The following is an 18,636-nucleotide window of genomic DNA, read 5'->3' as shown; positions in this document are numbered from 1 at the left end:
GATTGTTGAAGAAAAAGGGGTATGATTTGCTTACTTGCCTTCTGGTTCTCAAAAGCATCAAAAATACAAAAAATAGGAAGAAAAAATAAAAACAAATAAACAAACAGTATTTAGAAATGCTGTCTGGACTCCCTGAAAACAAGTTACTGAATTACCCCATATGAGTACAAAGCTCTGTCTCCTGAACAGTTTCGCCAAAGACTTCCTTTCTCCTGCTGTTTTTCATGGGATCACAGAAGGAAAGAATTGCCTTGAGCACTTACCTCATCCACCTTCTTTATAACTCCTTAAGCAGCAGTACATGCTTTTGGAACATCCCTAACATTTGTATAAAATACTTCTCTCTGAAAATAGTCATTGAGGAGAGCCAATGCAAATCAGCCAATGTCAGGAAGTCAGCGTAGAAAATTAAAAGGTACCCTAGAATGTTATGTAAAAATCCATCTAGCTAAATGTGTCTGAGAAGGATGCAGCCCCACGATGACTGTTCTACTCTAGCTTTACATAAGTAGAAGCATATTTTAAGTGGTTTAATTTGCAGTCTTAGCACAAGGTTAAGTTATAGGCATCAACTTTAACTAACTGAAAATAAATAGGCTCAGGCTTGGCATTGCTTTCAGAATTGCCAGGCTTTGCTGCTGTGAGCTGTTCCTATTTTGTGCCTGATCACACTTAGTGAGACTTTTCTTCGGTCCATATTGAAAACCTTAAAAGGCCCTGATAAATTATCAGTAGAGAATGAGCCTCAAGTCCATAGTGATAGAACTTAAGACAGCAGTCTGGGGGAAGACAGCTCACACTCAATTGTCAGAGACTGCCACACCCCCCATCTTTTAAAAACAAAGAAACTACAACGTGTTAAGACAGACCTTGTTCCAAACCTTGTCAGCAGTCATTTTCCCCTTTCATCACTGAACCTACCCAGTGTTTTTTCGCCAGTATCAGTTAGTATATTAATTAGAATTTTTCCATAAGGCAAAAGAGTTTGTTCATACAAGACTAGCAAAACCAAAGCTAACAGCCCATTCAGATTGCAGTGTATTTTTATAATTAAAATTTCCTGTGAACATGCATCCACAGCACAAACAAATGCCCTTATTGCTTTATCCAGATGTCAGTGCTCCAGTGTATCAGCCTGGGACAGAATCATTCAACAGGCTTGGAAGATGAGTGCAATACCCCACTTTATCATTTGTAAGTGCATTAATGACAGATGACACATACTACAAGGAATCTGTGTAAGCATTTCTGTAACTTTATTGACTAGCTTTATTGCACATACTTATTGAAGCCTCCATTTTGCCCACCCAAGGTTTCCATGATTATTTTAAATGCAAGTTAAAGATAACTTTCATTCCATGACTTATTTTTTCCTTTTAGAATTTTAAGATTCTGAATCACCCAAATAGGACATAACCCCTGAATTCATACGTGTAAACCATGCAGCACTCAGGGAGCAAGCCAGTGGGTGCTCTGCAAGCATACTGATACTCCGCATAGAGAAACATCATAGATCATTAACTTTAAACCTCAGTGGTCACTGAATTAAATATGTGAGACTGCAATTTTAGCTCAGTCAATCATAGTTTAACTTGATGAGAAAGCTGGACTGCCTTAGAAATTAAGCTTTTTTCTTCACTTCAGTCTCTTCCTTCCCTGCTGCCTCTTTCTCTTCCTTTTCTTCCTCACCAGTTTCCTCAGCAGTTTCTTGAGACTCCTCTCCTTCTTCAGCTGCTGTTTCTTCCCCTTCTTCATCACCCTCTTTGGCTTCTTCAGATTCTTCCTTCGCACCTTCAAAAAGCGAGAAGAAACATTTCTCATCTCCTATACTGTTTCAGACTAGTTCCTAGCCCCAATTCCACAGAAGCCAGCATACCTGCACCTTTCATCTCCATCCATTTGGATGACAGCCAACCTAGACTTCATGGCTCTAGCAACTGATTTCTGTATGAAAGCAGCAACATATCTAGGACTTCTAAGGTGACCGACAAAGTTACACAGCCAATTTATTCTAAATTTCAGGGGGAGGGAAATATTTTAGAGGTCTTTTAGAAACCAGTCTTGAAAAATAGTGATTAATTGTAGATTCACTGCTTTAAACCTTATCCAAAGATCTGAGTTCAAGAAGGACTCTTGCTATTATCCTTCAATTGGCTCTTAGCTGTACTTTCATTATGATCTGATTTTGTTAAGAAAATTATAATTAATCATGTTAAACTCAATTAGCCCAATGGTAACCAATGCATTTCAGATACATTTAGGTTAAAGCCTTCAGAGCTATGATATTGCTCTTACATTTTAAAAAGGCGAGTTTAAGTAAATTGGGGGACAGCAAGTGGCATATACTTTGGTTGAAGAAAACAATATAGCTACCTAGACCTCAGGGAACAGGAGCTGCTGTCCACTGAACCCAATGCTTACATCCAGACATCAGGTGATGTTTCCATTATCCTAGGCTACTCTGGGAATTAGTATTTAGTTCAGGATGTTCTTGCTATTCATTCAAGGATGTCTGAAATAGACATATTGCTTGCTGCCAGCATTAGTTGCTTTTAAAGTATTGCATTAAGTTTTGTAAGAATGAGAAACAGCCAGCAGTTTCCAAAGGGCTAGAACCAGTCCTAAAATCTTCCTGGCACTAAACATTTACCTTACCTTCTATTCTAAATTCAGGTGTACTTGCTCAAATACTACATGCTTGATCTCACATGCTTGTTAATAGTCAGTGAGAAAAGCCTATTAATTAAGCCTAGTTCCTAGGATTTCTGGGTTTTATCCCATATGAGCAGGGTGAAACATGGAAGAGAGGGGTTTGAAAGTAACTAAGTACCTTCCTCCTCTTCTTCAGCCTCTTCACCTCCTGCTTCTTCCTCCTCACCTTCTTCTTTCTCTTCCTCCTCACCTTCCTCTGCTGGGGCTGCCTTGGCTTCTCCTGCTTTAGCAGCCTCAATTGTTTCCTCTATTTCAATCTGTTCTTCCTGGACATGACTAGAATAATAGGTGGGGAAGGAACGGGTTGTCATCAGGTAGGAACTGGACTGGAGGCCACTGTATGCAGACCTGCCAAAAGTCGGGGCAGCCTGGGTGTAGCCACTGGTGATGCTTCCAACGCTAGTGAAGCTGAGTCGGGTCTCTTCACCTTCCAGCAGTTTTCTAGCAGGAAAAAAAAAAGCAAGCATCTTAGCTCTGCTGCAGTGGTATTTGGCAAACAGCTATGGACAAGTGTACCATTATTATGCTTTGAGCAACCACATACCCTAGGGACTGCATACTACCTACAGTGCAAATACTAGCCCATAATGAATAATGGCATGGCAATAGTATTCTTGTCTTAGTATAAATTAACTTTGAATTGTGTATTACTGTGGAATTAGTACTTGTTAGAAGTAATGGAAAAAAAATTAGTTTTCTACAGCAGGTAAAGATACATCTGTATTTTGGTAGCCTGTGAAGTTCCAGAGAACAATGCAGACATAATAACTCCATGTTACAGCTGTAAACCTTGTTTAACAGCTAACCACTTTCAGTATTTCCCTCTGTGGCATTCACAGAAACTGTTTCAGCATTTATGATTTCTATCACTATCTGGGTTAAAACATTAAACGGTTATTTAAAAGCAATTATTCTGTGAAAGAACTCACAAGTAATCTGCTAAGCAATTAGAGAGAAATCCCATTGTTGAAAACGTGTAAGGGATTTCTAGTTCTGAAAACACAGCTGCCTGTTTTAAGGAGTTTTACTGACACAGAAACAGGCTTTAGGCTCAGGGATCTCTTTGCTCTATGAGTACAGCATTGTATATGCATACTATAATACTCGTATTTGCTACACAGTGCAGATTTTGCTTAGAGAAAGCTTTACTTAGAAGCACTGCTTCTTTCAATGCAAGACATTTAAGAAAATCTGATTGAACTCTGCTATCTCCGACACTTTCAGCTAGAGGAACAAAAACAGTTCTCTTATAGAAAAAGGGGAACCTGATCCAAGATTGATTTAAGCATCCTCCCTGTCATACCTGTATGCTGCAATCTCAATGTCCAGGGCCATTTTCACATTGAGCAGGTCTTGGTATTCCTTTAAGTACCGAGCCATTTCACTCTTCGTGGTTCGCAACTCATTCTCTAATTTGTTGATTGTATCCTGTTGGAAGGAAGAACATTGACAGTGCACAAGCCTCAGGATTTCCCTGTCTAGCAACGCCACCTGCCAAGGCATTCCTGCAGCCCTTGCAGCTTAACCTTGCTGCAGCAGACTGTCAGCCCCCTCACACCACTCCCCAGCAGGTCTTCCCCACCCCTCCCTCTGCACCCTACCACAACCCTAAGCACCCAATTCCCACTATTTAAAGACTGACGCATTCACAAGGGTTAAATATACTTCATTTTAGCATCTAGGCTGTTTCCCCTTATGCTTTTTGGAGCATTCATTTACCTTTTTGACAGCAGCTCACCACAGTACACCCAAGACCACCCCCGCGTTATGCACCAAGCAGTGCTGTGGGCTGAAAGGCAGCCTGTGCTCACCTGCAGCGCCGAGATGTCAGCACTCTGCTTTTCTTCCAGCTCCTGCAGCTGCTTCTCCAGCGCCTCGTTCATGCCGCGGGTGGCCTCGATCTCCAGTGTCTTGGCCTTCAGGAGACGGCGGCTCTCGGACACCTCGTCCTTGGCAGCACGGACAGCGTCGGTGTTCTTGGCAGCGCTCTCGCTGAGGACGGTGAAGCGGCTGCGGAACCACTCCTCGGCGTTCTGCATGTTGCGGGCCGCCAGCTTCTCATACTGGGCACGGATGTCCCGCAGCGCGGCTGAGAGGTCAGGCTTGGCCGACACGTCCATCTCGACGGAGAGGTGAGCGTACTGGATCTGAGCCTGCAGCTCGGCCAGCTCTTCCTCGTGGACCTTCTTGAGGAAGGCCAGCTCATCCAGGAGGCTGTCCACACGCTTCTCCAGCTCGGCCCGAGCCAACGCTGCCTCATCGGCGCCCTTGCGGACCTCCAGCAGCCTGGCCTCAGCATCCTCCCTGCTCAGCACCTCTTCCTCGTAGCGGGCCTGCAGTCCCCGCAGCGTCTCCTCCAGGCTCTCCCGCTCGCCCTGCAGCGCCTGCTTCTCGCTTGTCGCCTCCTCAGCAGCCAGGCGCAGCTCACGGATCTCCTGCTCGTACAGGGCTCGGAAGCGGGATGGCTCAGCATGCTTCTGCCTCAGCACCAGCAGCTCAGCCTCCAGCACCTTGTTCTGCTGCTCCAACTCGTGCACCCGCTCGATGAAGCAGGCGAAGCGGTCGTTCAGGTCCTGCAGCTGCGCCCGCTCCTGGCTGCGGATGGACTTGAGGTCGTTGCTGATGGCCGCCACCTGGCTCAGGTCGAGGCTGTCCACCGAGTGCAGGAGGGAGCCTGAGGCGCTGGAGGCGGCGTAGCTGCGGCGAACCGACACGGAGGAGACGGGCGCCGAGAGGCTGGAATATGCCGAGCGCCCCGAGCTGTAGCCGCCGCTGCTGCTCCGCATCGTGGAGACGTGGAGCCGCGAGCTGTCGGCATAGCGGCGCTTGTAGGAGGGGAAGAACGGGTCGTAGCCGTACGAGCTCATGGTTGCAGGAGGGCCAGCGACTGCTCTGCGGCTCGGCGCCGCCCGACGGCCCCTATTTATCGTCGGGGAGGGCGGGCGGGCGCAGCAGCCAGGCGGGGACGGGGAGGGACGCGGCGCTGAAGGACGGCCCCGCTTGGTTCAAGGCGGCTCTGCGGGGGGGTTGGAGGCGAGGGGGCTGTGGTCGAGGCTTCACACTGCTCGTTTGTCCCTCCTCGGGTGGGTTTGAGGTAGGCAGGGTGCCCTCGGGGCTGCATTCCTTCATGATTCCCTCAGGTTTAGCCCTAGGGCGCTGCACGGCGCCATTTTGCGCCTGGTCGTCCCTTCCCGCCCAAAGCCCCCTGAGGGAGGTGGCAGGGGGTTGTTGTAAACCCCCGCCATAGCCAGGGCCTGAGGAGGGCTCGGGTTATCGGTGGGGCTGGGGGTTTACAACACTCACCTGCACCTCGGAAAGCTTAGAATACATGTCTAAATAGCATTTTTTTTTCCCTAGCTTATTTGCAGTTCTTACGAGGTGTGTATGCTCTTCAAGCTCCTGCTGTGCTCGCTATGTATCTCCTCACAAATGGTTCTTAATAACCAGGTAATTACACGAATTAAGAAACTAATATGAGGTGTAGTTTGCTCTTAGAGCAGGAAAAAAGTAAATGTCTAGCCATCTAGCTTTGCTTTCTGTATTTCTTGAAATTCTGTGGAGGCAAGTTTGAGATGTGGGCAACAGCGATTGAATACTTAATCTTTCATAACGTGACTACAGTGGATACTGAAACTGGACAACTGCCTTGCAGCTACATATGATACAGATTATTAGCCACCGATTGAGTAAAACCAATTGCAATAGAGATTCATCTAAAAGTAAGGTTGCCAGAACATTTTTTGGGATGCTCCAAAAGGTGTTGATAACTTAATACATGTAATGTATGTATATGAAGCTGTCTGACTGTCACTAATTACAGTAGTACCCAAGTATTTTGGGTACAGAGATGCACTTGTTTAATATGAATCATCTAATAAAAGTAAGACAGGGTGGATTTCATCATGTTTCCTTCTATAGTCTAGTGCTCTTAGGCACAACTTTTATCTGTTGTGTGTTGTCATTTCCACAGGTCATAGTGTAGTTGAATATAAAGAATGTTAACCTGTGAAGGGCGGTTTCCATCAAAGATATAAAGGTATAAGCTCTTTTCATCTGAGCTCGTGTTGGAGAGAATGAAGTAAGCAAAGAACAAATAAAGATATGCATCGCTACCTCACAGTAAATCTGATGAGATTTTATTTTGCAAATATGAAGTGTTCACATGAAGGTTGATGGAAATGCTCTCAACTCATAAGAATTGCAAGTGAGGCTTCAAGTTTTATTCAAAAAAAATTGGTAGCAGTTACATTCATGCTTGTTATTTGTGTATTAAATATGCAGAATACAGTAGCAGCACAGGCATGGTTTTATGTACTAATAAATTTTAGATTTAACTGAGTGGATATTCTTGACTTTTGCCCAAAAAAGGTAGCTTGTGTATCTTGCAGAGCACCCAGGGAAGTAAATGAGTAGCGTAGACATCATAGCAGATGGGAAGATTTGCCAGTAGGCTTGGTCAGAGATTCATTGAGCTTCTAAATACAAGTTGTTAGGGGATACTCAAAAAATGGATACTGGCATATATTGTTTCATGCCAATGGATTTGTTAACCTCCCCTACATTAAATTTTGAGCATAAGGTTTAAATATTAATAGTATCTATTATTATGCCACGTATTAATAAATTAATATGCCTCAACTTCTAAAATAACCTCTGCTTTATATCACAGGAAAATAAGGTTTGTAATTGTAGCCTGTTAATTTTCTTCCCCATATCATTTTAAAGACATAAAATGAGTGCAAAACCCCTCCTTCTCCTCCAGTAGTGTGTGCCAGGAAGATGGGAAAGCATGTCTGCAGACAGCCCTGCAATGTTGAATTTCAGTGTTAGTCAGAGGTAAGGATGAAGCTTTCTTACTGTAATGAAAGGGAAACCACTGCTCAAGGCATCCTACCTTGGAAGTTCAAATTTCCAGGTACAGAGTAATGCTAATGCTGGTTCTCCCATTCTCTTTGTCTCCCTTTTGTTGCTTTTTGTCATAATGCAGAGCACAATCTAGCCTCTTGATATTTTTATTAGAAAAATCTCTAAAGTAGTAGTGAATAGAGGAACAGGATAAAGACTGGCTTCCAATTAGAATGAAATGGTCTGTGCTGTTTGCCTTGTCTGTGTTTAAGATTGCAGTGGGAAAAAAAAAGCAGGCAGGTGGTCACTGGAGATGAGCTGAGTCACCCAGCTGCTTAGCATTACTTCCCTTTCCATCTGCTAAAGCTACCTACAGCTGCTGTCTTGCTGTTTTAATTAGGTGTGAGTCTCATGATTTCATGTAACACGGACTTTAGACAGAATTGTAAGACAAGGTTCATCCGTTGGAAACCTCCACTAGGTTGGCTGACCTAAATAACGTAAATTGTCATGAATGATACTGAAATGACATTAATGATACGAAAAGTGGCCGCTGTGCAGTCACATAATAGTGCTGCAGAAGCAAAAGCAAACATCTCTGACATTACTGTTTGCAAATTTCCCTCTGCTTCATATTATTTAGTTAACCTGCACCCAGGAGAAGTTTAGGTTTAGGGCCAAAGACTCTCCTGTGCTAGGGCTTTATGTGTACAGGGAGATAACTTGAATGCAAAACCAGAGCCTGTGAAGAATTTCCCTGAGCTGGAAAAGATTCATGCATTGGAATGTAGTGAGGTTTGCCTTTTGCTTATTTGCATCCAGGTTGGTTTCCCCAGCAGAAAGTCTAACAGGTATGTTTGGGGCTGAGGTGCATGGCAGAATGAAGCGTGTATCATCTGCACCTGGTCTTATTTCAAAAGCATAAAATAAACTGTGTCTACTCAGTTTTGATTTACACAGAAATTGAGCATTCCGAAGTTAGAAGAGCAACAGCATTGTTTATTCTTTTAGATTTTTCTACTCAAGAAAGGCACAACTCTGATAGACTGGGGAATCAGGCGCTCCCACTTCTGAAAATTTCTTAACTGTGATGTAAATAACATACAATGTAAAATGATCTGGTGAGAGCTGATGCGTGCTACCAATGCTTGCAAAGCAGGCAGCTGAGATATATTACACATAATTAAGTGTGATTAAGAAAGTTACTTTCTAGTGTTCTGTAATTGTTGATGAATTTACTGGAAATTCAAAAATCAACATATTTGCTTTCCGTGACACCATGTTTTATTGAATGATTTTTTTTTTATTTTTTTTTTAGTGATAAGATTGATCACAGCAATCCTGAAGGAGAAAGGGAAGAGCTGGAACGGGTCCACTGTAGCAGTCGATGCTGAGTGCCAGTACTTTACTGCTGTGGGAATGCAGTAAAGCATGCATTCTGCTGAGAGGTCCCTATAGGTCCTTTTATTGATCTTACCACAGAGAGGTGTGTTGTAAAAACTGAATAAGAGAATTCTCATTGAAGCCCCCGAGAGCCTCAATGCTGAGAAAAGTCAGGTTAAGGATTTCAGTTTCCCTACAGTGCTTCCTTTGCTTACAGCTACTGCTCTCTTTAAAACTTCTGGGAAGGGATGAGGAGGCTAAAGAAATTTCTTTAGCTTTATTTTCATTTATACTGGAATTCCTACACCTTTGGGTTGTTTTGAAGCTTTGCTCATATGCTGAAGAGGTTTGAAAATGTCTATAGTAGGGCACTAATATTGTACCTATCAAGATTTTGAAAGGTGCAAGCAGGAGTAAGGGTTTTCTTTCTTTTTTCCTGGTATTCATAATCCAGATCTTATTTATATATTTGAAATTATGTCACCATCTCTGAAGTACAAACAAAAATATGTTTTTCTACTTTGATTCTCCTTATGCTGCTGCGCTTTTCTTTTTTGAATTGGAATGAATCTTGCGTTTTGGGAAGTATGCTTCCTGTATTCCAAACAGCCCTTTTAATATGAGACAACACTAATATGAATTGTCAAAGCTCATAGGGAGTTTTGTCTGCAAGGACTGAAATATAGTATCTGAAAGACAAAAAAAAATGCTAATAAGTATTTAATTTATTTCTTTTGAACTGTTATTTGCTTTGGTTGTGCCATATATAGTAAGTGCCTGAGCAGCTTTCATTATTTTATTATCGCTTCCACCAATTCTGTTTTGCTGCACACAGTAACGTTAATTTGTTCACTTTGAGTTTGTTCTGCCACTTGATTACAAGAGCTAGAGGAAACAACCAGCCATCTGAGCTCCTTCAATGAATGCTTAATTAGAGGATTCATTAGCTTTGTTTACTCTTTGGATCAAGACTCCAAACTAGGCCACAAAATCTGATGGCAGATTACTTCTTGTGGTTAGATCTTAATTCCCAGAATCAATTAAATAGGTGATCTACATTTGTCAGATTCCAGCAATTAATGATAAAAAGGTTCTTGGGCAAATGATCTGAAGCTACTTTGCCAGCTGCAGAACAATGTGCATGTCTTGAACAAGCCCACTCAGCCCATTCTGAAAGAGATTTATTCCTCTGCAAAATCTCATGAATGGGTCTTCTGCCAAGAAGAGAAGCAAGGAGTTAGACTCAGGCACAGGGTAGGAGTTTGCCTAAGTTGACACTGGCCCATTGGCTTCACTGAAGCCCTGCCAGTTTAGGCTAGCTGAGGATCTGAGCCTCACCTTCTAAAACATTTTGTCTCCTTGTGGATGATCTTACACAAAGCTGTCAGCTGAGAAGTGTTTTATGATGCCATAAAATCCAAGAATAGTTGTTGATGCTCCGCTGTGCCATTATACGATAGTGCTTTCTGCTTGTGGTATGTACTTGCACGTGTGAAGCAATGAACTCAGATCTGAGGCATTCTCAACGGTACGAGTGATGTTAAGGGGCACAGGCAAAGTGAACCCTAAGTGTGTGCACCAGCAAGTTGTTCTGGGAGACCAGCTCTCACTACTACACTTTTAAATGCTCAGTGATTGTAATTATGTATATGTAGTGTTACTCTGTTAGTGATAAGTGCAAGGAAGAGGCTGCATACAGTTAAGAGCATATGAAAGGCTCTTAAATCAGGCAGAGGCTCTATTTCCTTCCAAAAACCTTCCATTATGCGTGACAATAAAAATAAAATGGGAGTCAAAACCAGTATTTATTTGTGATCTGCAGGCATAATTGAAAAGTAGAGAGATCTTGTATCTGTGGTCTGCAGGAACCTGTGTGCACTGCGTACTCCATTATCAGGATGGGTTCGTCCTTTGGTCACAGAATCTAGAAGAACAGTTGAGGAATTCATCTGCTGTAACTCAATTATTTTTTGAAATTTTATGAGATTCTTCTTACTGCATAAGTAGCAATAAAATTTGTGGAGTGTACATAAAGCCACCTCTACCTTTAATATATATATAATCTTCCTATGCACACAAGTGCAAGCATTTTTTAGCAAGATATAAGCATCCCATTATTTAGTAGTCTGGCATGGACAGCTGACCATAAAACACAGATGGAAAGCGAGCAGTAAAACTGTCTGACTGTACTGCAGTGTGGTGAATGGTTAAGCTTCGTAGCAGTGAGCTGAAGTTGCTCAGCTCTGCAGCATATGAATAAAAATTATTGAACTTCCGCAGCCCGTGCACCCAGTTTCCTACACCAGATCTTCTTGCGTGAATCAGATTCTTGGTATTGTATTTGATAATCAAGGGTGATAGTCAAGGACGTGCGCCTGGGTGTGATGGAATAGGGAATGCATCCCAGTGCTCCAGTTTTATGCTAATATAACCTCACTAAAGCATTTGCAGAGGTCTGCAGAGGTTTAATCTCTGGCACTACTCCTAGAGGGAAATTGGCTTTGCACCACTCTAATGCAGGACTATTTGTAAATTAAACAGCCTGGCTGACAGTGCCTGTAAGGCTCTCATGGCATGTATTAGTGTGTTCTTGGTTATAGTACTTAAGGGCAGATGAGAAGTTACTGTTTTTTCTTATTTGTGCAAATTTTTCAGAGAAATAGAAACTACCATTAAAACAACTGTTAACTTTTTTTTTTTCTTTTTGAACGTGGGGGAGAAAAAATTGCTTAAAAGCGAAAGAAATTGCTCAGCTGGAACACTGAAGCTTTATGAATCACAGGCAGATTGCAGTTAGTAACGAGAGCACGATGCAGGCATGCTTCAGGGAGCCATGTGCAGGTACTAAGCAGTGCCTGCTGCCTTTGGGTGTTCCACAATCATCACCTTCCTTAGATCATGATCTGTCACGCTCCTTCAAGTTTCTGTTATCTCAATATCATCCTCTAAGTCCTCCAGGTGACCGGTGGTATCAGACCGTTTAAAAGCCCTCAGGTTACTAAAAACTTGCAGCATGAGTTTGGCTTTTGTGGAAGCGAAACATTCATGAAATAACTTCAGAAGTGCCTAGCATTGTAACCAACTAACTAGCCTGCTTATTTGCCATTGCCAAAAGCTACTCAGTCATTTGTTTTAATTACTCCAAAACCTCCAGGATTATTGTTGCTGTTGAGCAGATGGTTGTGTTATCTTCTAAGTGATTCCACTTCTTCTCTGACAGCAGAAATGGTGAAATGTGTACTTACATGGGCTGCAGCGTGGGAGATTATTTCCCTATACCTGGCTGGTGCCCTGCAAGTCAGAGAAATTCCTGCAGCAGCTCAGATCAGTGCGGTTTCTAGGTTTCCAGAGTAAGATAGGAGATAAATCTTCAAGGGTCTGCTGATTCACAAACACAGCCATCAGAACTGACTAGAAATTGTATTAACTTTGCTTTTCAAGGAGAGTAACTCGGCCGTTTGTTATGAGGTAGCATAAAGCACTTGATGCTGTAGAGAATAGTTATTGAGTAGATGGGGTATTAGGAAAGATGAGGTAGCCAGATAGATCCTTTTATCTTGCATTTATCTACTTCTGTTGGTAGAATCTATACGAGGATGTTTGTGAAGCTAAACAAGCGTATTTCAAATACTGAAAGCAAACACGAAAGGTCACGTTTCGCCTTTCAGCACAGCAGTCTGCAGTTCAGAAAAGTACAGCTGGGTAGCAGCATAAAAGCTGCTTGCAGCGAAGAGTTTTATGGGTGGATTCTCATTGCCTCCTGGTTCCTGCCTGAGTTCAGATGGGGTGACCTTTGGGAGAGCTGAGAGCTGGTTCGAGCTCTCTGACCATATCAATGTAATGGTTTTATGCTCTTGAAGAGCACTCTTTTTCTGGTAGATGGGTATCAAAATGATGAAATGAACCTTGAGCAAGAAATGACCAGAAGAGGACCCTTTCCTACAACCTCTTGTCAAGTCTGTAATTCACTAAGCTGTCAAACCAAGCTCTTGCTCTTGAGTTGCTATACCTGTATTGGGTTATGCAATATAAATCCAGGCAGTTCTGTGTTTTGAACCGGAATTCTTGGAAATTCTCAATTGGTAAAGGTATTCTCTGACGTCTGGGCACAAGGACAGAATAACTTCTAAAATTTCTAGGGTTGGCACATTTACTAAATCAGACTTGAGAACATTGTTGTTGAGCCGAAGTGGTGCTGGGCATCTAAAATATTTATGAGACTGTGGTTGTTTGAGAACTGAATCCCATATACAACGTTTAGTACCTTTCTTATCCCAACATCAGTCATTTATAGCAGGGGATGCCAGCAGAAGAGTAAAACTGATTGCCACGTTCCCAGGTTAGCAGAGGCTTTGAGGCTGTGAATACTGGACTTGTTTAGCTGGCAGAGGAGCTTTCAATTAAAAATTGCCTGTTGCCTTGCTGTAGTAGGAAATTGAGAGCCAGTTGGCACGTCTCAGAGCCTGGCTGATAAACAGGCACAGCCACAGTGTCTGGGGGACGTTCTCGTTCAGCACATTTTCTAAGCAGCCTCCAGAAGCTGAGGTGCTGTGGATGTACAATCAGATATTAATTACTCTGCTCTGATGAGTCAGTCCTAAGCAGGGAGATGTGCTTATTTCATCTGCCCAAAGATACATTTTTCAGTTCTTTTCAGCACCAGCAGGAGCTAGTCAAGCCTCCTGTGATTAACACAAGATGGAATGGTAACAGTTAACCTCTGCGTTACTGCACCAAATCCTCTGACATTAAGGAGAGTGGCACCTTTCAGCAGCACTTCAGAAGTGGTATAAGTTACATGCTGTCACTATTTAGAGGAATAATCCCTCCTGGACCTGCTTTTACTGTGTTGTTGGGAAATGTTTCCTTTACGTTCACGGGCTACAAGATATGACAAAATTGGTTGTACCTGGATTTAAAGAAGTTCTTTGTGTAGTCATCAAGAAATCAGGTGCTACTCCTGAAATATTTACAGCCCCTTTGTTCTGGAAAACAACAGCTTAGAATTCATCTTCCATGCCTCATATTTCCAGCTACCATTCTTCCTTCCCAGCTCGTGCTTGCCTAATTACATTGCGAGTGCTCAATAGCAGGCACTCTGTCCAAATTTATGTACATACAATATCTAGTGTATTTGTGGACCTCCACAATGTGCGGCAATATTAATAAAAATAAGGCATAAAAGTAGCACTTCTTGATCCATTAAGATAATGGTTTGTCATCATTTCACTATAGAAATCTGTACAAGCTCTAAGATGTACTTCTGCTTTGAAGTACTGGGGAAAAGGTTCCAAGCTACTTTTTATGATTTCGGGAAAAGATACATAGTTGTTTTTAATACCCATTGTGTATTCAAGATGGAAAGCAGTTTTTCATTAATTCTTTTTTAACTTAAATAGTGGCTGCATGCAACTTGTTTTTAATCTTTTGAGTGTGTATGTGAAGAGAGCTAAGAGGAGAGAGTCGCAGTATCCGCATCTGCTGTTAGATCAAAGTTAGGGGCATGTAACTCCCTGTAAGGCTGGGCTGTGTCCTCTGTTTCATTTGTTAAAATGACTTGTGAGCATGGCAGCATTTCCAGTAAGTTTGAGGAAAGAAGCAGCACAAGCTGGGTTGTTTGTGTAACTAATTCAGTCTTTGAATCTGTGATTCCACTTCCTCTGGAGCATCTGAGGCTTGGGTTTAAGACCAGTAAGCCTGGAGATCAGATGTTGAGAGAACTGGCTGATGCTGTGAGCCTGCAGAAAAGAGAAGCCATTCTGCCAGCTCACAGCCCTGGTGCAGCTGCTCCTGCAGCCATTAGAAAGCAGACGGCTTTGTAGGCTCAGCACGGTCAGGGAGGTGAAGGTGCATCTTGGGGATGTGTGTGGGACGAGTGAGGGGGAGGAAAGGAGGAGTTATTGCTTCCAGCAGTGGAGCCTGAGTGAGACAGGAGGCGACCTACCGAGTTCAGTGCTCCCCAGGGCTTGCTGCTGCTGTGCTCAGAAAAAAGAACGCATTGCAGATTTCATTTAGGCTGGCCAAGGCTGTTCAGCTGCATCTAGGGCTTGCCTTGAGGGGCAGAGTTACTATCCAGATAATCTGACCTAATCATTCCTTCAGGAGGCTTGTCACGCTTGGGAGCAACCCGCGCTGGACTGAGAAGGGCTGTGCACAGTGAGGAAGGAAAAGGCCCAAAGGAAGGGTTAATTTGGGATTTGCAGCTCCCTGGGGGCAGACTGCAGCGTTTGAAGCTCTGTGCACCCTGTCAGCGCCTCCTGTTGGGAACTCACCCCCGTGGAGCTGCAATTTAGGGGGAGAGGAGAGGGCAGAAAGGAAGTTGAAACATTTTTCCTGGACTTCTCAAGGAATCTGCCAGTGTGAGGTGAAATAAAGGGCCTAGGATTGCTGTGTCAGGGACAGCAGAGGTAGCTGCAGCCCAAGGGGAACTGAAGCAAAGTTTTTTCAGTGTTCTCAGGGGAGGATGGGACAAAAGGGGATTTTACTATTTCTGCAGATGGAAAAGGAAGGAGCGTTAACCCTTGGCAGTGTCCTCTGCCTGTCACTGCAGGGGTGTGGAGGCAGGACCTGGCATTGCCGCCTGTACCAGGAATTTATTGCTAGAGCCCTGCTAAAAGCAGGGAAGGGAAGGAAGAGGGAGAAGTGATCGTCTGAGTGCTGCTGTCAAGTGCTGCTTTGACAAAGCATTGCTCAGGCTGCCTCTTCTCTCCACCCTCTGGGAAGCCGCTGCTTCTGCAGCAGGTCCGGTTCCTGGCAAAAGTTCAGCACTGCAGCAACTTTCCAGGAGGAGAAGGGAGGGAGAGAGGAGGAGAGTCCCGCATAGAGGAGGAGCTACCATGTCCCAGGCTCCCTCTGGACAGAAGCGTAACTGCTAAAAGCAAGAAAAAAAAATGCAAAGGGCAAGCCTCTTTCTTATCCAGGAGCAGCGAGTGCTCTGCACCAACTTCCCTATAGTTAACAGAAGTTTTTGGTGGCCTTATCACAGCCAGACCTCACCCCAAGAGCTAGTGTTTGTGATTGATACTGCATAAAATTCTCCTCCAGAGGAGCTAAAAATGATGCAGCAAAATGGGGCGATGGGAGTATCCGTGGGATTGGAACAGGGAAGTGTTCTTCTCTGAGTGCCCGAGAGGAGGTACAGGTGAAACTGGGGGGGAGCAGACAGAAAATGTTCATTTTTGGGGAGAGGAGTAAATAGACAACATGTAAGAGGGAGGTGTTAAGTCAGGAATAGAGAGGTGGGGTGCCAACAGGTAGGAAATCAGGACGGACCAAGCAGAAACTGAGCAAAGGGCTAAGAAGTGAGTGAGTGGGCTCTGTACAATCGTGGGTCTCTTCTCCCTTGCCTCCCACAGCCTCTGCCAAGCGTTCGAGGCAGTGTTTGTGGACACCGAGTGCTTCTCCCACCGAGTCCAGATTGCAGGAACAGAGACTACGTCCCCCGTGGGGGTGGGAAGAGCCCAGTTTCCAACTCCAGTCTGCGTGGAGGGGGATTAAATTCTCTGTCTGCAACCAGCCTTGCACACAGAGCGATTTTTGCGTGACAAATGCAGCTTGCGACTCTTTTCCCACCTGCACCTTTAGGTGCCTCCTGAAGGAGAGCAGCAGGAGATGTGTGGGGCTGGACGTGCAGTGCTTCGTGGCCCTGCTGTGCCTTTTCTATCCCATGCGAGGTGGTAAAGGCGTTGGGGTACAGCCACGTGGGAGATGGGGTGTAGGAGAGGAGGCATCAGCTGCTCAGCTGCTCCCAGGGAGTGGGAGGTGAGCGTGGCAGTGGGAGTTAATGGCTTTTCTGCAGCTCCGAGGGAGCAGAGCAGCTTCTGGCTGCGGTGGGGAGATAACAGGCTGGGGGCAGCTTTGATGCCTTCCCTAGAGCAGACCCTGGGGAGGCAACAGAGAGAACTGTGGCTCTTTGTAATTATTTGCAAGGGGATTTCTGGACAGGAGGACACCAGCTCTGCGTGCAAGTGGCTCTGGCTTGGCTGCACCCTTCTCCTGCAGCGATGGCTTTACAGGGACGGGCAGGCCTGGTGCTGGCAGCCGGGGAAGGGCGGTGGCTGCTGCCAGCTCCCCTCTGCCGCAGGAGGCTGCTGAGTCACTCCTGCAGCGCCTGCTCCTCTCTCAACCTCCAGGCTTTCCTAGGCACCCGCAGTGAGACTGATGGAGACAACGCAGCCTCTTTATCTCTAGCCCTTTCTCTCTCTGTCGCTTTTTTTTCCCCCCTTCTGGGTCCCAACCAAAGGCAGACATTGCTTTATATATTTTTTTTTAAAAAAAAGCTATAGCCACCATAAAGTGTGGCTGAATCTTTTTCTTCTTTGATAATAGATCTTCCCGTTCCTCTACAGAGCAGCAATAATATTTGATGAATACAGTGAATGCTGCAGCATTTTTTTTCTTTAAAGGAGCCCTACTGGGCATTGAATCAGCAATTATTATCCACCGGGCAGACATTTCTTGGAAGTAGGGCTGGAGTGTGGGGGGGGGGGGGGGGGGGAGACATGTTTTTTTCAGAAATAAGCAGCAATAAAGCACTTTGTACTGCTGCTTTCCACTGCCTGCTGTACAAGCTATTCCTCTAACCTCTTTTTCCTTAGGGATTGCTGCAGAACTTGTTGGTAAAACTCTTCAAAACAGCCCAGCATGCAGCTTTAGGGAGGATGCTCTGCAGGGAGGTGAACCTTGTGCAGGACTGTGCTTGTTCCACAAGTAGGTGCTTGGGGAGAAATGGGTGCTGGCTGAACGCTGATGACCAGCATAGACAAAGCTTCCATCGGTGTTTCACTGTTCTCTCAAGCATTAGTGCTCTTTAAACAACTGCAATACCTGGTTGGAGTTTCATAAATGTAATGGTCTTGGTCCCCTGAAAATCTAAGTATTTGTTTGAGCAGTGGCTGATGACTCATTGCGTTGTGCCTTACAGCTCTATATTGAACTACCCTATAGCCTTACCTCCTTCATGTCATTACAAAGATATTAACACTACTTTGTCTTAAGATAAGCTCATGCTAACTACTTTAAAATCCTGTTTTAATTTGTTCAGAACTTCTCTATGTATTTTTCTAAAGCAAAAGTTAATTTTTAGAAGTTCTTTGGGCTTGCTATATTTTAAAGCAGGACCTTGAAATTTAATAATGCTGGGCATTATGTCAGTTGAATCTGTTTTGTCCATTACAAAGAAACCTTTTAATGACGATCATAGTTTTTTTCCAGAACACTTGTAGATTCATATAAATATACCAAAATGTTATATTAATATACTTATTTTATTATTTTCCTTTAGTATTTAATGCCCTGTACTGTTTACAGCATGCAATCCAAATTCTGCATTGAATACCATTAGGTTTTCTATTTTTTCCCCATGGGCTCACACTAATTGATTCTAAAATGCATAAAATGGTTGCAAGGAAATGCAAGGAAAAACATTCCATTATTTAATGAACCACTCAAAGTCAGCTCCTCGTCCTCCAATGTTTATGGAAAAGCAAGGCCAATTGTAGCCAGCCCCACAATAAGTCTGGCTCGTTGGCTCTTCCCAGCCTGAAATCTTAGCCTTAAAATAGAGCCACGAGCCCAGCAGGGTTTATTAGGTACACAAAAATAAAGTAAAAAATCTCAATCATCAGTCCCTGCTGCTTCTAACTCAGCAATAATTCTAGTTCAATGCTTGCTGATAGCCACAAATCTAAATTTAGC

The 18,636-nt window shown here is 43.9% G+C and overlaps 1 protein-coding gene across 1 annotated transcript; it reads right to left on the bottom strand.

Annotated features, from left to right (window-relative positions):
* Positions 1–1,233: 1,233 nt before the first annotated feature.
* Positions 1,234–5,612, bottom strand: NEFL (neurofilament light). The gene is made up of 4 exons (XM_032204040.1): positions 4,524–5,612; positions 4,016–4,140; positions 2,831–3,153; positions 1,234–1,791 (listed from the first exon to the last, which is right to left on the bottom strand). Exons 1-4 carry the CDS (start codon positions 5,577–5,579, stop codon positions 1,622–1,624), a joined length of 1,674 nt encoding a protein of 557 aa, XP_032059931.1. The 5' UTR covers positions 5,580–5,612; the 3' UTR covers positions 1,234–1,621.
* Between the last annotated feature and the right edge of the window lie 13,024 nt (positions 5,613–18,636).

Source organism: Aythya fuligula, chromosome 27, assembly GCF_009819795.1.
Source record: "Aythya fuligula isolate bAytFul2 chromosome 27, bAytFul2.pri, whole genome shotgun sequence".
In the NCBI taxonomy this organism is placed as follows: Eukaryota; Metazoa; Chordata; class Aves; order Anseriformes; family Anatidae; genus Aythya; species Aythya fuligula.
The sequence above is the reverse complement of the archived record's forward strand: the minus strand, read 5'-3'. Positions and strand labels throughout refer to the sequence as shown.